This window comes from Cynoglossus semilaevis, unplaced genomic scaffold (genome assembly GCF_000523025.1).
Source record: "Cynoglossus semilaevis isolate Cse_v1.0 unplaced genomic scaffold, Cse_v1.0 scaffold992, whole genome shotgun sequence".
Taxonomy (NCBI): Eukaryota; Metazoa; Chordata; class Actinopteri; order Pleuronectiformes; family Cynoglossidae; genus Cynoglossus; species Cynoglossus semilaevis.
Window position 1 is genome coordinate 206,551 of NW_007585124.1, and position 18,990 is coordinate 225,540.

Here is an 18,990-nt window from a genome sequence, read left to right on the forward strand (position 1 = left end):
AAAAGAATCGCAAACCAGTACCTCATCTGGGCTCAATGTGCGCGTGGCACCGCGTGGTTACCATGGAGACGTTCATTCGTTAGCACCTACCTGCTCAACGGACAGGAAGTCGTAGAAGTTTTGGGGTATTTCCTCCACCAGGTCCAACAGCTCCAGGTCCTCCCAGGCCGTTAGAGGTGGAACTGCAGCCACCAGCAGATACAGAACCGGAGCCGCAAAGAGTCCCATCTCCGACAACCAGAACGGCGCAGCACCCGGGAGTAAAATAACACCACCAGAACACTATAGTCACACATCCACACCGGAAACACGAGACAGCACTTCCGCCACATTCATTCTTCAGCGGAACATGAAGATGCTGCAACACTGCCTCCCAAAGGAAGGAGAAAGTCACAGCGATAAGGATATTGTTCAGAAATGCATAATAAATGATTCACTAAGTTAAATAGAAACGCTGTAATTTGTTATTATACAGTAAAAGACACACAGTTTCGTTTAAAATCTTTATTAAATGAGACATTTAAAAAATGCTAAAAACATTTAATTAAAATGTTTCTAAAAAACTCCACAACCGAAGTCACTGCTCCTGTGTGATCTGAAGCATAAACGTAAAGGGGCGGAGCTTATGTGTTAAAGAGACAATCATCATAAAGTGAGCAATCTGTTTTTTTTAAATCACGATCACAAATTTTAGGGCAGTAGTAGTGGGTTGTTGTAGGTTGAACAAACACACCAACCTGGGAACCTCCCCTCAAATGAACCAGAAGAGGTTTTGGACACAAATTTACATCCGTTTCTCCTGCTCTTTTTATGTAGAACCACTGGGGGCGACAGATGAGGCATTTGTTCTCTATCTACGGCTGAAACTCAGGATTTGAGCCCATATGGTTGTTGCGGAGATCCACATATCCGAGCAAGCTCACAGATGTCCAGATCCCTGTTGCTCCTTTGACCTTCAAACTTACATAGGTCAGAAGTTACTATTTGTAGAGCTGACACCTGGACATGAAGTTGTTGGTGTTGTCTTTAAATCATTTCTTGTCACATGGTGTGCTGTTTCCCTTGTGATATCTGTGGGTCTGACTGGCTGAAGCTCTGCCCACGGATCCTTCAACATCGATGGACTGAAGTATTTTTCTATGGAAGGATCTGAAGACTGCACCTAAAACAAAACAAAACAATATATATATATATATATATATATACATATATATATATAATGTGTGTGTATATATGTACATATATATATACATATACAGTATATACATATATATGCACACACACATCACTACCTCCATCACCACTGCCAATGTTATCAATAAATATACAGTACATCTTTTAGAGAGAGAGAGAGAGAGAGATATTCAATGAAGGCAAATATTCTCCACGTTTTAACCTGGAAGTTTTTATTTATGTCACCTGAAACTTTGGAGATGAACCGGGACTGAAGGACCGAGGCCCTCTGAAACCACCCCATCGGTATCGCGGCGACACACCGAATCCTCGGGATCCGCTGAATCGGGCCGGAGATCCATCCCAGGATCTTTGGTTGGATCGCGGGGAGTAGACCGGTGACTGGCCTCTATTCCCAGAGCCTCTGTATGGGAAAGGAACTCCGGGAGACCAGCTGGAACTCGGTGGCGGAAACCTTCCAGGCGTAGGTGGACCTCCGGGGCTCCGCTGTGGTCTTATTGGAGCTCGGTACATAACTAGAGAAAACGCCGGTGCCGGTACGTGTCTGATCCTGATCCCGGTCCTGAATTTGAGTTTCAGTCTAAATCCCTTCACTACAAAACAACAAACTGTGACCGGATCCGGAAATACGCACCACCCATTACGCCCTCCTGAAGATGATAGCGCAACCTAACGGCCACGGGTAGTAGTGGACATGTGAGAGACAGTATACGTGAGCGTGTAACGCAATGAAGATAGTAGTCCCCCATAGACGCCATCACAAATACACACCCAGTTGTGATAGCGTGTGCGTATGGCTAGCCGTTTTAATAATTAAACGCTAAGTTTTAAGTTTTTCAGGAATTGACCATGTTGATGTCAACAACGTCTTTCCGACTGGGCGTAATTTCATTTTGGATAGCGGGAATTGTCATTTAAGATATCTGTGACGTCATTTTACACGAAACGACAGATACTATCTGCAGTTTTGACAAAACAATTACAGATAACGGGTTGTTAAAACGGCTTGCCACATACACACACAACACTAAAGTTGATAAGAGATATGTACAACTAAATTATGACTATCCCAAACTCTATCCCAGGTAGAGATATTGACAACATAATGTTGACTAGTCAAATTGTAATTTAAGATATCTGTAAAGAAGTAGAAATGTAGATTTCTTGAATTGAGGAGTTAAAAAGATATCTTGAACTTGAGTTATGACTAGTCAGAATCAAATTGTAGATTAGACCAGAATTACAGATATCTATACTTCAGTTGCAGATATCTGTAACTTACGCTGTGAATATCTGTAATTATGAAACCCATACAAATGAAGGCCAAAGGTGGCATCATTTGCCCTAAGAAGAATGTCATTGTGGATAGCTAACATTTTCTTTTTGACAAAGCATATTGACAATGTTTTTGACTTTAGTGTTAGAGTTAAAGATATCTGCAATCCATATCCAGCCTAACGTTAAAATGTTCAGATGGCTTGCCATAATCAGGTGAACTGTTGATCTTCAAACCTGCGGGCTCTGGTGTCTGTGACCAAACATGACGTGCTGTAGCAGATCATTTCCGCTGATGTGAAGGTGAACGAACTGAGACTGTTTGTTTAAGAAATTTCTGTCAACTCTCTGATTAAACCTTTAATAAACTCTGAGCTCAAATGAACTCAAGTTCATTTCAGATCATTCACCACTCACTTCATACTTCTGTGTTGGGTCAGTAAATAAAGTTGTTTTTTAAAATGAATGTTTAAAAATAAATCTTCCCTATACCAAGAGCAATTTCTATTTGTTTCTCTGCCCAAATCATTAGATACATAGAAAAAACTTTATCAATCCCTCAAATATGCAGCACCAAAACAAAAGGAATAGATATTGTTATTGTTGTTCATCCATTTCTTTCAAATCCCTCCTCTTCCAAACTTAACTAACAAAAAAAGAGAAGACGTTTCTGGCTCTGCCATCCTTCAATAATGGTTCTCTTTGTTGTGATGTGCGAATATTTTGTTGTAAACACTGATGTTAGCAGTGTCAAAACCAGGGTTGGTGGTCCAGGTCATGAGCAACCACACTCATCTACCACCATGTTTTTTATGTCTTTTTTAACAATTTTCTGCTCTTTGTCATAGTAAAGCATGGAGACGGCGCGGAAACGTGTTGGCACGCAGCAGGAACGCACGTTTTCCAATGGACCTCTGGCTCCCAGTCGATAATGGTTGATGATGGCAGTGTGAAATGAAAGAGATGATTGGCTGTGGCCAGTCAGCTGGATGGGACAGTCACCCTCACAGAAGTTGGCATGGTAACCTGATGGAGCAATAATCCAGTCGTTCCAGCCGATCTCTCTGAAATTCACATAAAAACAGGTTTATTTTTCCGTCACATTCCAAACCTCGTTTCATTCGCCTCTGCTCTTCTGCCTCCTGAGCCCGCAGAGCCACCATGAGAAAAGGTCGCTGGGTGTCTTCAGCTCTTATGGCAGGCTCACCTGGGGGCATCAGGATGGGCCATACTCCAGCCTCATAGCAGACAGGAAACACGTAGCCTCACAGAGTGCATCCTGGTGTCCAGCAGAGTCTGGAGGACACGAGTGACGGTGAAGGCGTGCCAGCCACTACCATGTGTATCCACCATCTCCTGAAGCATGGCCTCCTCTTCCTCTTCATGGAGGAACTGCCACAGCAGCTGCAGCATCACTCTGGCCTTCAATCTTTTCCCTTCATTTGTCTTCATAAAGATCCAGACCTTCGCCTTCTCCACTGTCGTACTGCCATTTTGCCAGAGGTCAAAGGTCACTGTGTCTGCAGAACCACCTGGGGAGACAATTCAATAATGAGCATGACCTACGACCCCTGTCCTTCATTAAGCGGCTGCGTTGTTTCTTTTTTGGAATAAAATAGAGAAAAGACTTTGGGTCAGAAATGGCCCCCGCTCCCTAGTGTTCACCACTCCATGTTTATGCTCAATAACTGTTATTTACAGATCAGACCTCAACCATTAAATGTGTGACACATTGTGAGGTCACACAGAGGAACCAATGGAATGGTCTACATGCAATTACTTTTATAGCTTATGTTATTGGTCACACGATTAATCATGTCATTGGTTTGTAAACCAATAGGATCAAAACCACTTTGACGTCAGGGCCAAACTCACCTGGTTCTGCAAAGCTGATTATCTCAGCCTGTGGTCCAGCAGGTTCTGACCCAGTGGCAACTCTACTCTGTTCAAGGATCTCTACGTTATCGTCCCCAGCCATGTGACCTGTACGCAACTTATTAACAGCATTGAGCAATGCGATGCGTGGGACTGGTCTTGTCAGGTTGGGTCGAGCCTTCAAATGCAGCATGTTGAGGATGTGCTGTTTAATAATCTCCACCAGGTGGCTCTGGTCTGACAGGGATGAGTGGGTCCAGTTGGTCTCTATCAGAACACAGGAGGGACAGTCCACTTGAGGAGAAGGAGACGTTGTCAGTGAGGCATCAGTGAGAAGAATGAGAATCAGGCCAAAGAGAAGACAAGACATAATGGACCAGTGTGAGGCGCTGCAGCTGCTCAAAGGTTCCAGGAGATTTAGAAGAATTTTATTAGCATTCCACACGGAGTTGGTCACAGAGAGGAGATCTCTGCTTCTCCTTTGGGTTCATCTGAATGTTGTGTTGCTCTACTTCTCTGTTTAACTCCTCCCACAGGTTTATACACACACACACACACACACACACATTTTGTGTGATCTAGCATGATGTGTTCTCTAGCCCCAAACACAAACCCTTAATTATACAAAGATACACCTGGTCTCAACACTAACCCTAATCTGACCCTAACCCTGAAGTAGAGCTCTGGAAAAGTCTCTACAGCACCCCAATGCGAATACCAGAAACACACTCACTCACACACACACACATATACAAGGCCCTCATCTCCTCCACCTCCTGTTTTTCTCTTACACTTCACTCCTGACACTCATCGTCATCCATTCCCCTCTGGCTTCGACCTTTTCTTCACCCCTAGATGTTTGGCCCTCAGTATTTTTACCCCTCCATCCACACCTCCTCTGCTCCTTCTATCTTCATCGTTCCACTTACCTCACTCTTACTGTCACATGACACAGCCTAACAAGTGTATGGAACTATTTTTCTTTTAGCACAGTGATAGAACAATAATTACGGCTTCAACTCAACAAAGGTGAATGCTCCAAAATAAATATCACCATGGTAGACCCTTGTTCTTTGTGTGGAGGCTGCATTAAGAATTTTCCAACATGGAAACATAAACAGCTGATGAACAAATATGAAGACAGTCAAATGTCTTCTTCAACAGTAGCAGCCCTGCATTTTAGAGACATTTCTCTAATGTTTGATCGAGGAATAACCCTACCAATATGGCGGCGATGTGAACGCAATCACAGCCAATGTTAAGTCAATGCAGTGTTTGTGCAAAATTGTGTCTATGTTTATGTCATAAACTATTCGAGGTCGAACAACTCTACCTATTGGGATAATTCCTTCAACGCATCCCACTGCATAAATTAGTGCTGTAGCAGAACTGTGGAGCGAGCGTTTAGGCCCCGCCTCTAACACGCGCACGCGCACAATCCTCCACCGTCGGTCGCTCATTTCGTTAATCTCTCTCCTCTGCAGTCGATATGGCGGAGATTAAAACGGGAATTTTCGCAAAAAACGTCCAGAAACGTTTGAATCGAGCACAAGAGAAGGTAAGAGGTGAAGGCTGGAGATTAGGAGAACTGGCAGTGACGTGGAGAACGTGAGCAGCAGATGACGAGAGTATTAGAAGGTTGTGTATGAAAGAACGAGGCAGAAAAAAACGTCTTCAAGCCTTCGTTTTTTTCTGCTCTTTTTTATAGAGTGATTTACATTGAGTTTGTGATTAAACGATCAGCCAGGTTATTAAAGGTCATTGCCTATTGGCCGAATGATTACGTCATCTGTGCAACGACAGACTGTCAGTAAGGGTTAGATGGCGTTTTTCTTACGTCACTCTCAACATTATCAAGGATGAAGGCTAAAGCTGAATCCTAAAACTCGCAATGAACAAGAATTGTCCAAGGTACTGAACAATGTTAGTCGGTCTGATAGAACTGTCTATGGTACTGAAACAGTTTGCTGGTCTGAACTCCAGTTCTGAAATGATTGGCTCCTGTGTTGGTGACAAATCTGATCTTAGCCTAGAGTCTGGATGTTCTGTGGCTCTAAAATGGTTCCTGGTTCTGATGATCTCAGTGTTCTGGTGCTGACAGGGTTCTGATGGGATGAGCTGTCTATATCCCTGATGCACTGAACCTTCCGTGGAGCTGAAAATGGTTCTGCTCTGTTTCTCCTCAGGTATTGCAGAAACTGGGAAAAGCTGATGAGACCAAAGACGAACAGTTTGAACAAGTGGTTCTGAACTTCAGGAGGCAGGAAGTGAGTCCACACTAGGTCACAGGTCACAGGGTTTTTTCCGAGTCTTAATCACTGACACAGCAACAAACATGACGTACAAAAATGTTACAATGTAACAACAATGACAACAACACAACCCGAGATGTTGATTTCTTCTTCTGTGTTTCAGACTGAAGGCTCTCGGCTCCAGAGGGAAATGAAATCTTACTTAACTGCAATTAAAGGTGAATAACTTGTCTGCTCAGACTCAGCTAACCCTAACGTGGATTGGCATGGTGTGTGTGTTTGTGTTTAATTAAACATTGGATTAGATTAGGACAGAGACAGATGTTAACAGAGATAAACTTGTACAACAGTGGGGCAGAACAAGATTGGTGTTAATCAGGCTACATGGTGTCTCAGCTACATGGTGTCTTGTGCACATCTGTGACACCTGGTAAGGGAACTCATTGCCAGTTGGTTCTGATCCCCACAGGAATGCAGCAGGCCTCCATAAACCTGACCAAGTCTCTACACGAAGTCTATGAACCAGACTGGTTTGGACAGGAGGAAGTGATGAGCATTGGGAAGGTCAGAGTCATTACAGGGTCATGTGACCCTCTGTTTGAGACAAATAATTCCATGATTCCTGGCTCACATTATCAGTGTTTTCTGCAGGACTGTGATGCATTCTGGGAAGACTTTCATAACAAACTAGTGGATTCGACACTGTTGAATCTTGATGAGTATCTGCAGCATTTCCCCGACCTGAAGGTAAGAGAGAACCTCGGACCATTGACCTTCTCCCTGCTCTAAAACCACATCATTTGTATAATACACACTTTTACACAGAAATTATTTTCAAGGAATGTTTAAGACAGCAACCATAGCAACGCTTACATCTGTGGTTAGTACTGGAAATTTTCACGTCGGTCATTTTCAAATCGCTCATTCTCTGTCTGTGTGCGATGTTGAGGCTGAGATGAATGATTGAACGTTTGGCAGTGAAAACCTTTGATCTTTCAGACTCGCGTGGCAAAGAGAAGTCGCAAACTGATTGATTATGACAGCGCTCGACATCACCTGGAAACTCTGCAGGCCGCTGGAATGAAGAACGACAGGAAGATGATGAAGGTGAGTCAAGTCTAAGAAAAGTCACCAACGCGATCCTGTTCTGGACTGGCTGTAAACCAGACAAGAGCCTCCAGCAGGTAAAAAGTTTGACTCTGTTTGTAGGCAGAGGAAGAACTGAAGAAGGCTCAGAGAGTGTTTGATGAGCTAGATGTGGGTCTTCAGGATGAACTGCCTTCACTCTGGGACAGGTCAGACACGCCCCAGGAGCTGACAAATCAAAGAGCATGGACTTCAGGCCACACTAATCAAGGCTCAGCTTACCCATGTTTTTTCCTTTGTTTTTTAACAGTCGTGTTGGATTTTACATCGGCACCTTCAAGAGTGTGACAAGTCTGGAGACAAAGTTTCATCGAGAAATTTCTCTAGTGAGTATCTTTTTAATCAAGCAGTGATCTCATAGACCTCATGTACTGACATCATCTGTGGCAGGTTTGCAAGCAACTGTACGAGGTTATGACGCAACTGGGCGAGCAGCATTCCGATAAAATGTTTACCATCCAAGGAGCTCCTAGGTCAGTACCAGCTGGGCCACACAGCAGACTAGCGACCCTGTGGTCCTCTGCTGACATTCTTCTCATTCATGTTGTTTAGTGACTCAGGGCCACTACGACTCGCCAGAACCCCGTCACCTCCAGAAGATATGAGTCCACCTGAGAGTCCCGACACCAGCTCCAACCACACGCTCCGCCCTGTTTCACCTGGACCACCACGGCCCAAATCTCCAACCCAGGTACACCCCCCTTGTCCCCTTCTGACCCCAGCTGCCCACATTTGACTCAAACTCAAACTGTGATTGATAAGTGTTTTTGATAATAATAATTTAGTGTTTTTGTTTTTCAAACTTCTCATGACCTTTGAACCTTTGGTGAGTGAAAAGACTTTGTCACAAAATCTTTGTGTTGTGTTGTCAAACAAAGAACATAATAGAAGCAGATTCATTACTACTGTTGAACATGACCTTTGGGTCACAAGATCTGAAGGTCATGTGACCACACATCTCAACTGTTAACCCATGTTTGTCGTTGAACAAACATATGTTTGTAAATGACTGGTTCACACAGAACACAGGACAGGACAGTAGAAGACAGTAGATGTCAGTAGAGGTCAGTAGAAGAACAGTAGATGTCAGTAAAAGACAGTAAAAGACAGTAGATGTCAGTAGACGACAGTAGATGTCAGTAGAAGACAGTAGATGTCAGTAGAGGTCATTAGATGTCAGTAGAGGACTGTAGATGTCAGTAGAAGACACTAAAAGACAGTAGATGTCAGTAAAAGACAGTAGATGTCAGAAGAAGACAGAAGATGTCAGTAGAAGACAGAAGATGTCAGTAGAAGACAGTAAAAGACAGTAGATGTCAGTAAAAGACAGTAGATGTCAGAAGAAGACGGTAGAAGACAGTAGAAGACAGTATATGTCAGTAGAAGACAGTAAAAGACAGTAGAGGCCAGTCGATGTCAGTAGAGGTCAGTAGAAGACAGTAAAAGACAGTAGAGGTCCGTAGATGTCCGTAGAGGTCAGTAGAAGACAGTAGAGGTCAGTAGATGTCAGTAGAGGTCATTAGATGTCAGTAGAGGACTGTAGATGTCAGTAAAAGACGGTAGAAGACAGTAGAAGACAGTATATGTCAGTAGAAGACAGTAAAAGACAGTAGAGGCCAGTCGATGTCAGTAGAGGTCAGTAGATGTCAGTAGAGGACTGTAGATGTCAGTAAAAGACGGTAGAAGACAGTAGAAGACAGTATATGTCAGTAGAAGACAGTAAAAGACAGTAGATGTCAGTAGAGGTCAGTAGATGTCAGTAGAGGACTGTAGATGTCAGTAGAAGACAGAAGATGTCAGTAGAAGACAGTAGATGTCAGTGGAGGTCAGTAGATGTCAGTAGAGGTCATTAGATGTCAGTAGAGGACTGTAGATGTCAGTAGAAGACGGTAGAAGACAGTAGAAGACAGAAGAAGACAATAGAGGTTAGTAGAGGACTTTAGATGTCAGTAGATGTCAGTAGATGTAAGTTGAAGACAGTAGAGATCAGTAGAAGACCAGTCTTTACACACATTCCATTCCCTGTAGCTACAGTAGAAATAAACATCAGTCAAAGAGAACTCATAATTATCCTGCTGTTGGTCACATGATCATTTGTCTACTTTTCACTATTATATAGAAGCACATGTAAATACTTAGCATTAGCATGTGTACATTCAGATAAAATAATATAGTAATTTAGACCAATGTTTTTAAAATATATAACCTAAAGCTCTATTGTGATGTCATCAGTTTAAAAAGGGTCCGCCTGTGCCCCCACCTCCAAAGGTCACGCCCACCAAGGAAGTGGCTGAAGAGCAGATCATCGATTTGTTTGGAGGCGAGTTTTTACCCGCACCGTCACCATCGCAGGTCAGTAAAGAGTGACTGTTGCTCTGTTTGTTTTATGAACACTGAATGACGTCTTTTTATTGATTAACTAAGCCTAATGAACGACCCGGAGAGTCTCTGTTGGACCTGGACTTTGATGACTTCCAGCCTGACGAAAGTGTTTCACCCATTCCTCAGGTATAGCATCTGTCAGTAAAATGCTAATGCACTAACATGCTAACAGGCTGACAACACTAAAATGTTGGAGATTGCAACAACAAACCTTCACTGACTGAGATGATCAGCTGATGACGGGTAAGGGAAACAGGAAGTGGAGCTGAATCAGTGAAGCTTCAGTCTTAAGAATTTATTTAGTTTTTAAAACACAAAAAAAATTTTTTAAGGTCAACACATAACATGATAACTTCACACAAACATCCAAAGTTATGAAAAATGACAGTTTATTTTGTTTATGGCTGCACTCATGACTGTGATTAATACACTGCTCAGTGTAGTCAGTATTGTCCACATCAGCACTGTGACATCTGTCACACCCACACAGAACCAAGAACTGATCAGACTCAAACCTTGTTGTGCTCCTTTCAGACAGCAGTTCCCTGGGACGTGATGTGGTCGGTCGGTAACGTGTTTGATCAGCTCATATTCACACATTCTTTATTTAAATGAAATGACTAAATATAACTGATTTAATTTTTTCCCTAATTTTTTGTTCAGGCAAACTGTCAAGTATCACAGCCTGTAAGTATTTACTAACATCACTATGACATCACAATGTTACATAAAACTAGAACTGTAACCCACTAACTATTTAATGTAAACATCAAGACCAATATTTATATGTATAAGACCAGGCGTGGTTTACAAATGGATCGCAGAAAGAGTCCCGCAGGATCAAAATCAAGATAGATATATCTACAGTGATTATACAGTGCCGTGCCACTGTTCCTCAACATATGGTGTATATTATATTCACTTTGTACGGGTAAATATATTTAATGTTATCATTGTATAGTTGAAATTGACCTCCCAAGCCAAAAATGTATGTACACCCCAACATGAAACATCCTAAAACCATCGCTCCTTCTTCACTCCTGTCTCCAACAGGCAACAGATGGCAGCTTTGTTGCTGACTGGTCTGCTGACTTCAGTTCCATGGCAACAAACGGTGAATCCTCAACCCCCGAAGCCCCTCCCACTGCTGCTACCCCACAAGACTGGTCCCAGGCCGACAGCTCTCATTCTGCTGGAGACACTACCTCAGCCCCTCAGGAAGATGAAGACGATAAAGCTGATGGAGATGAGGTTAGAAAGTTTGAGCAGACCTTCAGCCGTCATCCTGCTCCAGACGGAGTTGAAGATGAGAAAAAGACAGTATCGAGTGTCGGAGCAGAGTCAAGCTCATGTTTGGCTTTAGAATTTGGTTCCGTGTCAGTAACTGGTCCAAGTTCAGGGTCAGTGCTGCAGAACTACAGGACATCCACACCAGGAGTCATTGTTACCAGCCAATTAGGTGAGAAGACCAGGTCTAGGTCTCCAGATGCTTCTGGGTCTGAGTATGAGACAGCTGAGTCAGCAGATGGATTTCTGGTTGGGGGATGGGAAAGTGCAGATGAGGAAGTGTCATTTGACGGGCGGGGGGCTGGAGTTAGTGATTCAGATGAAAAATATCCTGAGACTGGAGTGAGTGGAGAAAAGAACTTGGCCAAAACACAGAGAGAAGGTGCGTTTGATTCTGATCCTTTTTCTGAAACACAGGGAGAAGGTGCGTTTGATTCTGATCCTTTTTCTGACACACAGGGAGAAGGTGTGTTTGATTTTGATCTTTTTTCTGAAACACATAGAGAAGGTGCGTTTGATTTGGTGAAAAAACAGGGAGCAAACTTTCATTCAGACTTGTCACAATCTGTGGCCCAGGGCCACAGGTTTGGTTTGGATCAATTTGTGCAGACATCAGGAGCAGGTGAGGGTCCAGTCCCAGGTAATTGGGCTGGTTGGGATTCAGACACAGCTTTCTCAGCAGCTTCTTTAGGGACTGAAGTTCCTGCCTTCTTTGGAACCTGGTGCAGAGGAGCAGATGAAAGTACAGACAGACATTTTCCAGGAAACTCCAAGATTTATGGAGAGGAAGCTGTGAACCAGAGACTTGAAAAATTGTTCCAAGAACTCGAAAAAGACAAGGTACTTCCTCTTGGGTCTACCCAAGAACAGAACCAGTCGTGCCCCTCTGCTCCCATGAGGTTAGACATTGCTGACCGAGCATGTGCAGTGCAGTAGAACAGTGGTCTCCAATTTTTGCGCCACGGATCGGTAAAATGTCTGAACGTTTTTTCACTGACCGGCCTTTAAATAAATGAATTGGCAGACATAAAAACTGGTATTTTCTGGCACTACATATAATAATTAGCGTTAATCCGCTGTGTAGTCAACTTTGTTAGCAGCGTCCTCGTACCATTGCGTTTGTCTTTTAATGCAGAACGATTGTTCTCCAGGTGGTGGAGCAGTTTTGAAGGCTTCATCGCCTCATCAGAGGACTGCTCGCCACGTATAATGCAATGCGGGCTCCGTGCGTGGGAACAACCTGTGGTAATAACTCCAGATTTCCAGTAAGACTCCTGGAATTGTCTGTTAAATGCAGCTTTCTTCTTCTTTGAAGACGGAGGCTCTTCTTCTCATTCATTTTATTTATCTAGCTCGGGTTAGGGGGTCAATGTAGCTGTAATGTATTAGGTGTTAGTGGCCAGAGCAGAACCTTCTAAGAAGGTAGTGGATGTTGGTAAGACACGTGACCGAGTCAAGAATCTTGTCTCAGATGAGGCAGGAGAGAATCCGGTCACTTTTCAAAATAAAACATCGTTCAGAATTAGATAATGAATAAAAGGGAAATAATGTAAGTTATGAATTCTTTATGTGCGGCCCGGCACCAATTGGCCCACGAACTGGTGCCGATCTGCGGCCGATGGGTTGGGGACCACTGCAGTAGAGTATTCAGTGTGTAGTATTCACCAAGTTCCCTGTGTGGTAGAAGAGCTGAACCTCCACTCACAGGCTTAGTGACTCTGTTTGTCAGAAGTTCCTGGGGTTCAGTTCTATGACCTTCTTCATCTTTGTCTTGGTGCCCCCTCCCACCCCCCAACTCACCATGTGTCTTTGCAGGATGCCTCTGTTCAGTCATCATTTGCAGACTTTGATCAAAGGGTGAGTTTGTTCTTCATTATTCAGCAGGTTGTATTTGACCTTGAGCTAAAATCTGAAGCATGTGACTCAATGCGGTCCTCCATGTTGGAAACAAGGGTTTCGGTAATCCTGAGATCAGGGTTTCGCTAACTGGTTTTGGTTCAGGCTGTAAATGATACAAAGACAGAGAAACAAGCAACATTTTAAAAAAGCAAGAGACTAATGTTAACAATTGATCATTGAAGGCTTCAGAACAGCCAAGGACCACCGAGGACATAGACCAAGCTATTACGCCCCCTGCTGTTGAAGAACATCCAGCAGAATCTTCAGAGGCTCCAAAAGAGAAAGAACCTGAAGTGAGTGGAATCTTCATCCTCACTCTTCCTTGTTGATTCAGTGATTAATAAAAACGTGATGTGTGTTTGTTTTATTTAAAGTCAACAGATGAAGCTGTAAACTTGGAGCAGCAGCAGCAGCACACTGAGGTGTGTAGTTGCATCTATATATTATAGATAGTTGTTAATATATTATAGATAGTTGTTAATTACTTTGTCCGTTAGCATTGTCTAAATGTTCTTTTCTTTGCAGGTTTCTGACAGAGGAGAATCAAACAGCAGTGAAACTGCAGCAGTAACTATTTTTACAGTTTAGTTACAAACACGAGTTAATAAAAAAAGACAAACAATGGTCAGAAACACAGACTACAATTTAAAATGTGTAAAAAAAGATGTAATAATTATATTAAGATTAAAAAACCAAACCCTAATAAATATGATGTCAAATTACATCAATAATCAGAGATCATTCAATATACAATAATTCATAATCAGTCAGTCATCAATAATTGTTCTGTTTCTAAGGAGATCATGTCGATTCCATCTGTGGTCATCGAACCTGCCTCCAGTAACGAGGGTGATGACGATCGTGACGCTGACATCATGTCCCCTTCTGGTATCGGTGACAACGGAGTCCTTGGTCAGAACCAGAACGTCAGTGACGTGAGTCCATCTGGACTTCCTGATGACTTCCTCTTTAGGGTGAGAACCAAAGAAATCCAGAACACGGCATGAGAGAAAATGGTCTTGAACTCAAACCTGCTGCTGATGAAGCTCAAGTGCCTGAGGATGTCGTAACAAAGTTTCTCCTATAGGTGGAGACGATGCATGACTTTGAAGCTGCAAATTCGGACGAGCTGGAGCTGAAAAGAGGTGAGGTGGTTCTGGTGGTTCCTACAGCTTCAGTAGAAGACCTGGTAAGAACGTCAGAACAGAGGAAAGAAACCCCTGCGCTGTTGATGGTACTGTAACCATGGGCTGGTTTACAGGAAGCTGGTTGGCTGACAGGAATAAAGGAAAGTGATTGGATGACACTGGGGACGGCTTCTCAGAGAGGACTCTTCCCAGACACCTACGTTCGTCGTTTAGAGTAAAACTCCTTTCCTCTCCTCTCACCTCTGCATGTTAACCATCTACTGGTCACAGTTACAGTCTAGTCCAGGTGGTTTTGACTGAGTGTATATTCCAACTTTATTTGATTTTTACTCCTCAAACAGATTCCATAATAAATAGTTGTTCTGTCCCTCCTCTTCCTCCTGTCCCCCCTCTTCCTCCTGAAACAGGAATAGAGTTCAAGTGTTTAGGTGTAAACGTTGTCCTAGATTTTCATTGTGACTGCTCCAGTGAAGTGTTGTTAGTGTGTGTGTGTGGTGATTAAGTCTGGACAGACTCATTAGTCTAAATATTCATTTGAAGATCAGTAGCTGTGAAATTAATATTTATTTTATTTATTTATTTTGGTTTGTGTGTAAAGCCTAAACATGTAAAGTACTGTCACCAATAAATAAATGAAGTGCAGATCAGTGTTCAATGTTCTTTCATCGACCTGTTGCTGGAGAGTTAACAGTTAGTTAGTTAACAGTTAGTTAACAGTTAGTTGATCAAGGTCAAACCTAAATGACACCAGCCTGAATGAGTGATGTCACCATTACTCTATACCATAATTAATTGTGGAATTATGTGCTATCGTTAAATTATTGTAACATTTCCAGAACCATCAGAAAGTATTGTGCTGGAAATATCGATGAGTGCAACAAAGACGTGTTGTACACGGCAGTAGATCTGATAAAGTTTCTTTTTCACGCGCATTTTCCTCCGTAAACTCCCGCATTATGCTTTCTGCAACACTGGCGGTGACAACTGATAGAGAGGATTGGGTTTTGTTGGCTACAAGGACGCTGTGTGGAGTGTGTCGGCGGATCCCCTGCAGTCTACCTCTGTGATACAGAATAGAATAAAATCGAATAGAATAAAATCGAATAGAATAAAATCGAATAGAATAGCCTTTATTGTCATTGTACGGGTGGGGGGCGGGGGGGGGCACGCAATTCCGGATATTCACCAGCCTGAATGAGTGATGTCACCATTACTCTATACCATAATTAATTGTGGAATTATGTGCTATCGTTAAATTATTGTAACATTTCCAGAACCATCAGAAAGTATTGTGCTGGAAATATCGATGAGTGCAACAAAGACGTGTTGTACACGGCAGTAGATCTGATAAAGTTTCTTTTTCACGCGCATTTTCCTCCGTAAACTCCCGCATTATGCTTTCTGCAACACTGGCGGTGACAACTGATAGAGAGGATTGGGTTTTGTTGGCTACAAGGACGCTGTGTGGAGTGTGTCGGCGGATCCCCTGCAGTCTACCTCTGTGATACAGAATAGAATAAAATCGAATAGAATAGCCTTTATTGTCATTGTACGGGTGGGGGGCGGGGGGGGCAACGAAATTCCGGATATACAACGGTTCTAGCTGGATTGGCTGCACGAAGACGGAGGGTAGCGGCCTGCATTTTTCCAATCAGCTGAGCTGTTTTGTGGCTAAGCTCGACGCTGCGTGCTTGCATGGTTGTTTGAGGTTTCGGTAAACACCAGACATGGACAGACAGACATTTTTATGACCTTTGACATCTGCGGACTGGACCGAGCTTAGAGAGGCTACAGAAGAATCTGTTTCTTTCTATTGTCATGTCTTACAGTCAACTCACTGTGTTTACTGTATGTGTGAGTGCTCAGAGATGAATATATATAGGTATTTGTATATATATATATACACAGTATATTTGTATATATATATATATTTGGTTTGGACAAAAAGTAAATAAAGTAATTGTATATTTCGTTCTATATTCTGAATACAACACATTCTGGTAAATAAATAAACATATTTAACCTTCTTAAACATAGGCAAATGATTTAGACTCCGTCGTGTAATAGCTCAAGCACGCCTTGCTAAATAATGGCATATAGAATATTATATTGCAATAATATTAGCTGTACATTTCCACCCTCTGCAGGCTGTTATGAATATTGCCTCTCGCAACCGTCGACATTCCCTCTTCCAGTTTCTATCGCCGAACTATGTAATGTTTGAATGACCCGACCTCACATTATCAGCACCATAGACGCCGCTTCTCTGGGTGTTTCCGGGTCGCAGCACCCACGAACCGACGTCCGTGATCAGCAGTCACTAAATTAAAACCTTTTAAGAAAATAGATCTGCCTCTCGCTGTTATTATGGCTCAGGACAGAAGTTCAAGTCACCGATGGATCATCAGTGACTTCAACTGAATTTAATAGAACTGTGTTCGGTCTCGCTCTGTGGGAGGACATGCACATTTAACGAAAAAGTCCAAAATAATTAGGTCAAAACCAATTGAACATGACTGTTCTTTATGTTTATGCATACTTACTCGATATTTAGAAGTAAATTTCACGGCTTCAGTTGAACAAGTCTTTCTTAGGTTGATTACATACCGACTTCTTTGTTTGAAAAGTGTGCTACCGCTGACAGGGTCCAGTTGTTAAACCTGCTGGAGTCGAGAATGACAGCGTATTTTCCAACGCTCCTGAAGTAGCATGTGAGGAGTGGGACCTGGAGAGCCCTGATTGGCCTCTGGGTTGGGGTCTCTGCTGATTAGAAGACTGACACCAAGGTACATGGTCTGATTGGTGTATGGAAGATAGAGGAAGGGGTGGTGGTGGAGTGGTCTGTTGTCAATCACATCTACATTGTCAGTTATTCTGTGTTTCAAATGCTGCCATGGAATAAACAGATATTCAATACGTCATCTTCAAACGGACATGTGCATTTTTTTATTGATGTAAAACATCTTTACTTCCCGTCATTTCAACTGTCTGATTTTAGTTGGGTCATTGAAATGGACCCTGTAGTTTTGGTCAAATGCTACCATCTAGTGGACACATTTTAATGAGTCTTCAAACAGCCACACCCCCCCATATATATATATATTTATACATATATATATATATATATATATATATGAATAATTGGTAGTTTTAAATCCTGAACAGATGATTTAAATGTAGTCACATGTTTTAGTGTCTAAAATTAAACTTTAAGCCACTTTTGGCTACTTTTATATTTTAATTATTTGAAAGTCTATTGAAAGTTAAAATTATTTTTAATTATGAAAGTCATAGTAAAGTAAGTCCTTGTTGTCATTTTACACATCCCAGAATAAGATTCTATGTTTTAGTTCTTAGGGTAGTGAAGGTTGTACAAACATCTCAGTTAGTTTCCTCAGCTCATCCCTAAGCCCCTCCCCCAGCTCGTCACTTAGCCCCTCCCCCAGCTCATCACTTACCCCCTCCCCCTTACCCAGGTGTAGTATATAAGGCCTCCAAATGGCTCAGTTCTCTCTCTAACTGCTCCTTGGTGAGGTTGTCTGTGCTTGTTCAGGTAGGTCATGTACTGCTTCTTCTCTTATGTTCTTATATTTGTTAGATTTGTCCTCTTCACTCCATTTTCTGTCTGTTTGGACCAACCTCTTCTTTTGTTTGACCTGATTAGATTTTTGGTTAAGCTAATGCTAACCCTATTCTCATTCTTTTCTTTGAGTTTGTATGTTGATTTGTGGTGTTGTAAATTATTAACTTTGTTGGTTTTGTTAATTTTGTGTTTTTGTTTTAATTTGTGTTATTGTGGTCTTGGTGTTGTGAGGTGGCAGGCTAGGCCTTGTGGTCAGGACCCCACTCCTGTTGGGTCCATGTACAGGCCTGAGCTGAAGCCTCTTAGCTGTTAGCATGTTTGGTTTTGGTCAAATGAAATGCTTTCATCCAGTGTAGTAGGCCACTCTGTGCCTCATGTTGAAGAGGTGGCTCAGATGCAGCTAGTTAGCTGTGTTCTGATAGCAGTGGTTCCCCTACAGGCCTGAGGTGAAGCCTTTTAGCTGTTAGCTTGTTTGGTTTTGGTCAAATGAAATGCCTTCTTTTAGTGAAGTAGGCTGCTCTGTGCCTCATGTTGAAGAGGTGGCTCAAATGCAGCTAGTTAGCTGTGTTCTGATAGCAGTAGTGCCCCTACAGACCTGAACTGAAGCCTGTTGGCTACTTTGGTTTTGTTTCAGTTGGACACAGAGCATCAGCTTTTGTGTTTTCATTTGTGTTTTACAGTCATCGAAAGTGCGAAAGAAAATTCTTCCCTTTTTTCTTCCTCCCCCCCCCCCCAACCTGAACATGACTTCATTTGTTGTTTATTGCTGCGTGTACTCTGTAGTCAGATGGTATTTTTTTTGTAACATCTTTTTTTAAAAATAATTTTAATTGTTGCTTTTTCTTTATTATTTTACTGTAACTGGAGCTGCCGTACTCCATTCTGCTGTGTGTAACTGGAGTCGCCGTACTCCATTTTGGTGTGCTGTTGCTGCCCTCCTTTGGACAAA

General features: G+C 42.5%; 4 protein-coding genes across 5 annotated transcripts in view; 1 reads left to right on the plus strand and 3 right to left on the minus strand.

The window, feature by feature from the left end:
* dnajc1 (DnaJ (Hsp40) homolog, subfamily C, member 1) overlaps positions 1-362 on the minus strand; it is a 3,381-nt gene extending 3,019 nt beyond the window's left edge. The window contains exon 1 of one of the 2 annotated variants that reach the window (XM_017030887.2): positions 91-362. In XM_017030887.2, the coding sequence (XP_016886376.1) occupies positions 91-228 (138 nt within the window). In that variant the 5' untranslated portion in view covers positions 229-362. The remainder of the gene's footprint in view (positions 1-90) is intronic. The other variant, XM_008337476.3, reaches the window with a different exon arrangement.
* Positions 363-489: 127 nt separating this feature from the next.
* mplkip (M-phase specific PLK1 interacting protein) lies at positions 490-1,860 on the minus strand. Its single transcript, XM_008337477.3, has 2 exons — positions 1,420-1,860; positions 490-1,162 (listed from the first exon to the last, which is right to left on the minus strand). The coding sequence occupies exons 1-2, from the start codon at positions 1,705-1,707 to the stop codon at positions 971-973; spliced, it is 480 nt and encodes a 159-aa protein (XP_008335699.1). The 5' UTR covers positions 1,708-1,860; the 3' UTR covers positions 490-970.
* Positions 1,861-2,017: 157 nt separating this feature from the next.
* LOC103398749 (inhibin beta A chain) lies at positions 2,018-5,638 on the minus strand. The gene is given in 4 exon segments (XM_074559979.1): positions 2,018-3,551; positions 3,553-3,717; positions 3,719-4,001; positions 4,345-5,638. Coding segments are annotated over 4 exon segments (1,125 nt in total). The 5' UTR covers positions 4,715-5,638; the 3' UTR covers positions 2,018-3,244.
* Positions 5,639-5,758: 120 nt separating this feature from the next.
* Positions 5,759-15,102, plus strand: amph (amphiphysin). Its single transcript, XM_008337478.3, has 22 exons — positions 5,759-5,902; positions 6,531-6,611; positions 6,760-6,814; positions 7,066-7,160; positions 7,248-7,343; positions 7,596-7,703; positions 7,806-7,891; positions 7,993-8,068; positions 8,133-8,215; positions 8,295-8,433; positions 9,975-10,094; positions 10,167-10,250; positions 10,659-10,688; positions 10,788-10,811; positions 11,178-11,375; positions 13,227-13,268; positions 13,493-13,603; positions 13,685-13,732; positions 13,836-13,892; positions 14,108-14,284; positions 14,398-14,499; positions 14,572-15,102. Exons 1-22 carry the CDS (start codon positions 5,834-5,836, stop codon positions 14,674-14,676), a joined length of 1,986 nt encoding a protein of 661 aa, XP_008335700.1. The 5' UTR covers positions 5,759-5,833; the 3' UTR covers positions 14,677-15,102.
* Positions 15,103-18,990: the final 3,888 nt, after the last annotated feature.

Excerpts from the sequence above, each read along its gene's own strand:
- mplkip (XM_008337477.3), bottom strand. The coding sequence starts at position 1,707 with ATGTACCGAGCTCCAATAAGACCACAGCGGAGCCCCGGAGGTCCACCT. Across the intron at positions 1,163-1,419 it reads GTTCATCTCCAAAGTTTCAG|GTGCAGTCTTCAGATCCTTC; the intron begins GTGACATAAATA and ends GTTTTGTTTTAG.
- amph (XM_008337478.3), top strand. The coding sequence starts at position 5,834 with ATGGCGGAGATTAAAACGGGAATTTTCGCAAAAAACGTCCAGAAACGT. Across the intron at positions 8,069-8,132 it reads TTCATCGAGAAATTTCTCTA|GTTTGCAAGCAACTGTACGA; the intron begins GTGAGTATCTTT and ends CATCTGTGGCAG. Across the intron at positions 8,434-9,974 it reads GGCCCAAATCTCCAACCCAG|TTTAAAAAGGGTCCGCCTGT; the intron begins GTACACCCCCCT and ends TGATGTCATCAG.